General features: G+C 33.0%; 1 protein-coding gene across 2 annotated transcripts; it reads left to right on the forward strand.

The window, feature by feature from the left end:
• The first annotated feature begins 610 nt into the window (after positions 1-610).
• Positions 611-3,802, forward strand: LOC125213824 (LEAF RUST 10 DISEASE-RESISTANCE LOCUS RECEPTOR-LIKE PROTEIN KINASE-like 2.5). 2 transcript variants are annotated; one of them, XM_048114569.2, is made up of 9 exons: positions 611-1,299; positions 1,371-1,403; positions 1,478-1,507; positions 1,611-1,718; positions 1,795-1,860; positions 2,016-2,045; positions 2,128-2,217; positions 2,317-2,355; positions 2,499-3,802. In XM_048114569.2, exons 1-9 carry the CDS (start codon positions 648-650, stop codon positions 3,647-3,649), a joined length of 2,199 nt encoding a protein of 732 aa, XP_047970526.2. In that variant the 5' UTR covers positions 611-647; the 3' UTR covers positions 3,650-3,802. The 2 variants fall into 2 exon arrangements, with proteins under 2 accessions (XP_047970526.2, XP_088924600.1); XM_089068474.1 differs by lacking the exon at positions 1,371-1,403.
• Positions 3,803-7,368: the final 3,566 nt, after the last annotated feature.

The raw sequence follows: 7,368 nt of genomic DNA on the forward strand, positions 1-7,368 counted from the left end.
GAGTCATTTCTATATATGGTAACATTTTTCTCTTTCTTACTTTACTCTCTCTACTTTATTCACTCTATACTTTATTCTCTCTACCTTTTCTTCTCTCTTACTGCTTTATCTATTTATTTAACACATCCAATATTTTTTTCTAAAACTCCGTGCCAAAAAGTTTCGTCTCAACTATGACGAAACGGAGGGAGTAATAAAATGTGATTGAGAATGAGTTAGTGGAATGTGAAATCCACTGCTAAAAATGGTAAAAGTGAAATGAGACATTTATTGGGGACCGTCCAAATAAGAAAATATGGGACATTTAATGAGACGGGAGGGAGTAAGAATTTTGAAATGATAAATATATTTAAATTTAATAAAATAAAAGTTTGGCAGATAGTTGATAATATCTTGTCCACAAACTACAACTAATATTTCAATTTCGGATAGCCATAATAACCATTTCTCAACAATCTATTATGACCATTGACTAGTTGACATGAATTTAAAAAAAAAAAAAAAATTATATCCTACGTTGACTTCGTCTATCCAAAAACTAGTGTACATGACAAATTTGGAAAAGATGATGATTATGGTAGTATATAATTAGAGGTTGTGCGAGTGTGAGCTTACAGATATTGTGTTGCCTTATTGGTGAATCAGCCATGATCACAACTCAGAAGCTCATAATCTTCCTCACCACTTTGATTCTCTCACTCCATTTAATTCATTCTGCTGATGCAGAGAAGTGCAGTCCTTCTGCCTGCGGTGCAATTCGCAATATCAGCTCTCCTTTCCGCCTCAAGGGCGACCACAACCACTGTGGCGATCCCAAATTCGAACTAACCTGCGAAACCAATGTCACATTCCTCTATCTAAACTCTATCAAATACTTTGTCAAATCCATCAACTACCAAAGTTCCACCATCAAGCTGGTTGATGCTTCCATAAACAACGATGACATCTGCTCTTTCCCCATCCGCTTCTCAGATCCCTATCCATACTACGGAACTCTACGAGGGTTTGTCTACTTCATTAGCTGCCCCGGTCCGTTGAAAAATTCATCCATGTTTATAGATATAACTCAAGATTGTGCTTCTAATTTATCACATCCCAGATCTAGTTATATAAATGTTAGGCGCATCATGGCCTCAGATGTACCACATATGTGTACATTAGATCTAAGAGTGCCGAGATCAAGGTCAAAATTCCTGGATCTGGAGAATGTTTCACTATTAGAAATCCACAAATATCTCTTGGATGGCTTTGAACTCGAATTCTATTATAATTCCGATGAAAAAAAATCCACAATATGGGGTAAGAAAGTTAATCTTGTTTGGAATGTATAATTTCATCTTTGCTAACACTTTTTATTCTGAAAAATGCAGACAAACTCAGATATATTTTATCAACTCCTAATCGTAAGGATTCGTAATTTGAATTCTAACAACATACTCTGTATATAACTGCCTAATTAATGGTTATATATATGCAGGCTATCTCCTTATTCCTCTGGCCTTTATAGGTGCCTACTTTTTCTCATTTACCAATTTTATCACTTCAATCAAGATTCATTCGTAGTGGCTATAAGATTACTAGAGATCTAATTTTGTCAAAGGAATTTCTAGTTTTCATAATTGCAGGGGTAAGCCTTCCTGCGATAATCATCATCGGAATTGCAGTTGTATTACTACTATCATATTATAATGCGTCATTGTGGGTAACGCTAAAATATTGTAAGAATCTTCAGTTTCATACTATCTCTTTTTTTTATCTCTCTTAATCTCTCAAATGTTCCTTTTTAATTCGCAGACTACTTCTCTCAAGACTACTACTATAGGCCTCTGGGATTAGCAGCGTATTACAATGTAGTAATTGGTATACTCATGTTTTAGTACTAACTATTTTAAATTGTAATTTACATTAGTCCATCTACCTAATGCAAACAGATTTTAGTGTGATGGCTTTGAATTTCAACTCTGTTAATCCTGTCTCCTTAATTATATATTGTGTTTGTGCATGTACATCTGCAGAGGTTGTCGCGTGTTGTGCCGCAATTATAGGTGAGTACTTAATTATTATGTCTCACTATCATCACAATGGATAAGATGAGATTGCTAATTTTGTCTCCAAAACAAACTCCAGTTTGCTTAACCGCAGCATTAAACCCCCTTCTTATCATAACTATCGGAACTGGAGTTGGATTAACACTCTTCTTTATTCTCATCCACAGCCGTAAGAATCTCTAAATTCATCATATCTATTTTAACTAGTAGGATTAAATCTATTATTCTCCTTATACTCTTTGATTCAATTTTTTTTTTCTTTATTCAGGGTATATGATGAATGAAATCCAGTTCCTCATGTTCCCTGGTACGTTGAATTACAATTTCAATATTATAATTTGCATTAGTTTTCCTATCATTTCTACTTCATGAAGTTACACTAATCTATTTTAGCACAATTTTATTGGTATCACAATACATAATTCGATTTGTTTTTCCATGTTATCTCAGCCTTCAGCACTGGAATCATTATCTTGGCACATAAGATAATCATTTGTCCATTGATATTCGGGTTTTTGATCTACAAATTCCGAAGAAGGCGCTTGTCCTCTTTCGAGGGAGTAGAGTCATTCCTACAAAGTGACAACAAGCTGGCTCCAATAAGGTATTCCTACCTGGACATAAAGAAGATGACTAAGAATTTTAAAGATAAACTAGGCCAAGGAGGCTACGGTTCTGTTTACAAAGGAAAGCTTCGAAGTGGCCATCTTGTAGCAGTCAAATTGCTCGGAAAATCCGCAGCAAATGGGCAAGACTTCATCAATGAAATAGCAACTATTGGGAGGATCCATCATGTAAATGTTGTCGAACTTGTTGGATATTGCGCTGAAAGATCCAAGCGTGCCCTCATTTTTGATTTCATGCCAAATGGTTCGCTTGATAAATACGTCTTCAATCGAGAAAAAGCCTCTTCATTGGATTGGGATATGAAATTTAAGATTATAGTTGAAGTGGCTCGAGGAATCAGGTATTTGCACGATGGTTGTGACTTCCGCATCTTGCATTTTGATATTAAACCTCACAACATACTGCTTGATGATAAGTTTGTCGCAAAAATATCAGATTTTGGGTTGGCGAAATTATGCTCCACAAACAAGGATACAGTGACACTGACGGCAGCCAGAGGAACCATAGGATATGTTGCTCCTGAACTTATCAATAGAGGTATTGGTTTAGTATCTTACAAGGCTGATGTGTATAGTTTCGGGATGTTGTTGATTGAAATATTAAACTTGAACAAAGACTTGACAAGGAACAATGGTGAATCTAGTAAGTATTTTCCCAACTGGATATATGACCACTTGAACCAAGGTATGAACATTAACATTGGACATGTTGATGAAAATGACGATAGAATCATTGGTCGGAAGATGACTATTGTTGCATTATGGTGCATACAAATGAGTCCAGAAAATCGTCCATCAATGAGTAAGGTATTGGAGATGTTAGAAGGTGATGTAGATCATCTGCAGATTCCTAATTTTCCAACGTATATGGCAGGAAATGAAGAAGAAAGTTGGGCTACAGATTCAAATGCTTCCATATCATTGTTGGATGATAACAATGGTAGCGGCATTATTGAGATTATTAGTAATTCTTGAATTTTGTTGTCATCTACTTTTCCTTGAAACAACTTCCTGGTTTGTGTATTTGTGATTTTTTTTCATAATCAGATGTAATGTAGACAAAATTACCTGTATTAATTAGAATGGTTATTTATTACCAGTATTAATTAGAGTGGTTATCTGTTTTCATGGTGTGGTGGTATACATTGAACAATTCATTATTCGTTTGGATTAATAAATATAAGTAGTAATAATAATTGATTATTCCACATATATAATGTCATATAATAATTCATTGTTAATTTGCATCCTTTAATTTTGAAATATGTCCTGAAAAATCGATAAGGGATTCAAAATCCTTTGATTGCAAGTACATGGTTTTCAATCGAGGAAGTCTTGTTTAAAGTTAATGTATTTATTAACCAACTATTATATCCAATAACTAATGTTAATTGCATATATATTGAGATATGCATGTAAAGTTAATTCCTCTATATTCAATTAAATAATATTCCCACTGTCCACAATTAGAATTTTTGTTTTTCATTTCGGTATGTATTGTAGATATGAAACCCAATTCAAATTTTACTAAAAAATAGGAGAGACTCTTATTTTATTTGAAACTAACCTCCCTTCGTACATCCCTGAAAGAGGAGTATGAACTATTTCTTTCTTAGTTTGTCCCTTAAAAGTATTTACTTTCTAATTCTAAAAATCCAACTACACTTCTAATAATGTAAACATCTCTGCAAACTCACTAATTCCCCTATCATCTCTCTTCATTTTTCATATTTTATTAAAATAAAAATTTTATCCAACTCACATATTAAAAAGTATATAAATACTACTCATATTCTAGCGCGACATAATAGTTCTAAATTGTGCCGTATGGATTGGAGATTTTTAATGATGAATGGATTTATATTTCACAGTGACAAAAGAAAGTTAATGCGTTAAGAAATTTCTACTAGGAGTAATAAATTGTAATGGATGTGTTTGTAGATTTCACTTCAATCAACTATCATCATTGACTCATCGACTACAATTTATATACTTCAAAAAAAAAAATCGTTGACTTAGTTCGTCCAAAATGAACAATTCTATTTCTTACCAAATCAAATTTCCTTCACACATAGTTGAGCACAACAAGATCAGTTTTTGTCTAGTAAGAATTTTCCAAATTGGATATACGACCACTTCAACCAAGGAAGTGATATTGACACGGGAAATGTTGATGAAGATGACGCTAGAAACATTGGTCGGAAGAACACTATTGTTGCGTTATGGTGCATACAAATGGGTCCAGATAATCGTCCATCAATGAATAAGGTGTTGGAGATATTAGAAGGTGATGTCGACTATCTACAGATTCCTAATTATCCAACATATATGGCAAGGAACGAGGATGAAAGTTGGGCTACAGATGATAACCATGATAGCGAAATTATAGAGATTATTAGTGGTGCTTGAAATAAGGTGTTTACATCTATTTTTATTTGAAACAAGTTGTGTGATATGTTCATAATATGATGTAACATGAAGTGAATAGGAATATATTACGTATTAGTTAATAATTTAGTTTGATGGTCTTGCTGAATTACATGAAAAATTCTTTATTCATAGCCTCAGAGCCCAGAGGGGTGCCACACAAATGCAGAGTTGATCTGATAGCCTTAACGTCTTGAAAACTTGTAAAATCCAAACCAAATTTTAAATTGCAATCAGGTTCAATTTAAATATACAGTAACTACTTAATTCCTATTTCTGTGTATTATTGAAATTCAATGACATTATCTTTATGATCCTCAGTAGCTGAATATTTCTTGTATATATCTGCAGGGCTTCTTCTTCTAATTCCTTTGGCAATTCTAGGTGCCTACTTATGAATTTGATCTTATTTATCAATTTTCTGATATTCATCAGTGGATAATTAAGATCATCTCTATAATTCTAATTTGATCATCAATTCTAGTTGCATTGTGGTGCATGCAAATGAATCCAAATGATGGTCCATCAATGAGTTTGGTATTGGGACAACGTCTACAGATTCCTTAGTCTCCGTCCCAATCCAGCCATATTGTTGTACTAAATGAATGTTGATGAAACATGGATTTAATATTCCACTAGTTCTTTATCTAGGCTACATTATTCCTCTGCATAGATTACTGCTCAAGAGTATATGTATATACAGACCGTACTTTTCTTCTTCTTCCGGCATTGAAGAATTGATAATTAACTTGATAAGCTGTCCCAATCCGTTGAAAAACTCTACCCTCTTTACAGATATTAGTGCCTCTAATTTATCACATCTCAGATTTAGTTATGTACATGTTGAGAGCATCCACGCATCAACATGCATATGTGTAGATTACATCTAATACTTGAGACATGGACATCGTGGATGTGAAGAATGTTTCACTCTCAGAAATCCACAAAGAAATATTTTACGGCAAGCAACTATATGGCATGATGATACATGCATTTGGCATTTGGTGAAAATGTTCATTTCACATGTTTTTTATGCAAATGATTAGTAGTAGTATGTTTTTAACATTTGAGAATTCATGTAGCAGGGAGCAAAGCCTGGTGAACTTACAGGACATAAGGTAATTGGTGACATTGCTATAACTAGGAATTCGACAGCTGGTGTGGGACTCATTACATTTACTCCATTGAAGATATATATAGCACAATTGATTCATGACCTCAAGGTATACATCCATGCCCCATCAATTTTCCATCCTCTTTAAATAATTTACTTAAAAGTGGTTATGTTAGCTATGATTGTCTATATTGTTTATCCACTTAAGCACTGGTAGTATCCGATTCTGATGAATTCGGTAGTATAATTATTTGATGCGGAAATGCCACAAAAACACATGCCCTGTAGGTATCGAAACTCAAGATCCAGTTCTTAGGGAATAGTTTGCAGTTGAACTTGAACATGCCATCAACTTCTTCTTCATGGTGGCAGAGGAATTAAGGGAGATTAGGTCATACAATGGTTGGACGTTGCTAGAACTGGATAAAGATGTGGCAAAAAACAATGAGAAGCTTGAGAACATTGATCTGTCTCTTCTACTGACACCAGACCAGATGCTGGCGTGCAGAAACAGGACATGGCTTTAGATTATAAACTAATAGCTATGGCGAAACTTGCCCTGGATAAAATGTAATGAGATGGTCATAAAAAGTGAAAAAATATTTAAATGAATTAAAATCTTAGTCCATATATTTCTAGGGTAATTTATTTTCAGAAAATACCGCAATATGCATCCAACATTGACCATATACCAAATTTATAGTTCACACTTCACACTATCTTTTACACACCTACCACTATATTAACCAACATATCATTTCTCTTGCATTGTTCATAAAATTGATCTTATTTTTCGTTAGTTCATATTTAAATTATGTATATAATTAATTTATATTTATCAAAACTAAAGAGAATGCAAAATTTCAAAAAATATTAGTAAAATTTAAAAAATACACAATTATGTTTAAAATTGTATTCCAGTATATTTTAAATGATAAAATTCCACTTAAAACTTCATTCAAATTTAAAAGTATATAGTAAATTTTAAATAAAAAATAAATTATTTATAATAAAAATGTATAATTTAAATAAAAAATATTAGCTTCGATATCAACATGTCATAAAAATTAAGATTACATATACTACACAAAGAATAATAAAATGAATTGTGAGAAGCAATCATTTATAAAACTGTTTTGAAAAAGTGATCAAT

This window comes from Salvia hispanica, chromosome 3 (genome assembly GCF_029641045.1).
Source record: "Salvia hispanica isolate PSC_SH4W2 chromosome 3, Shi_PSC_v1, whole genome shotgun sequence".
Taxonomy (NCBI): Eukaryota; Viridiplantae; Streptophyta; class Magnoliopsida; order Lamiales; family Lamiaceae; genus Salvia; species Salvia hispanica.

Coding starts and splice junctions, on each gene's coding strand:
- LOC125213824 (XM_048114569.2), top strand. CDS start 648: ATGATCACAACTCAGAAGCTCATAATCTTCCTCACCACTTTGATTCTC. Junction 1,719..1,794: donor GTGGGTAACGCTAAAATATT/GTAAGAATCTTC, acceptor TTTAATTCGCAG/ACTACTTCTCTCAAGACTAC. Junction 2,046..2,127: donor GTGTTGTGCCGCAATTATAG/GTGAGTACTTAA, acceptor AACAAACTCCAG/TTTGCTTAACCGCAGCATTA.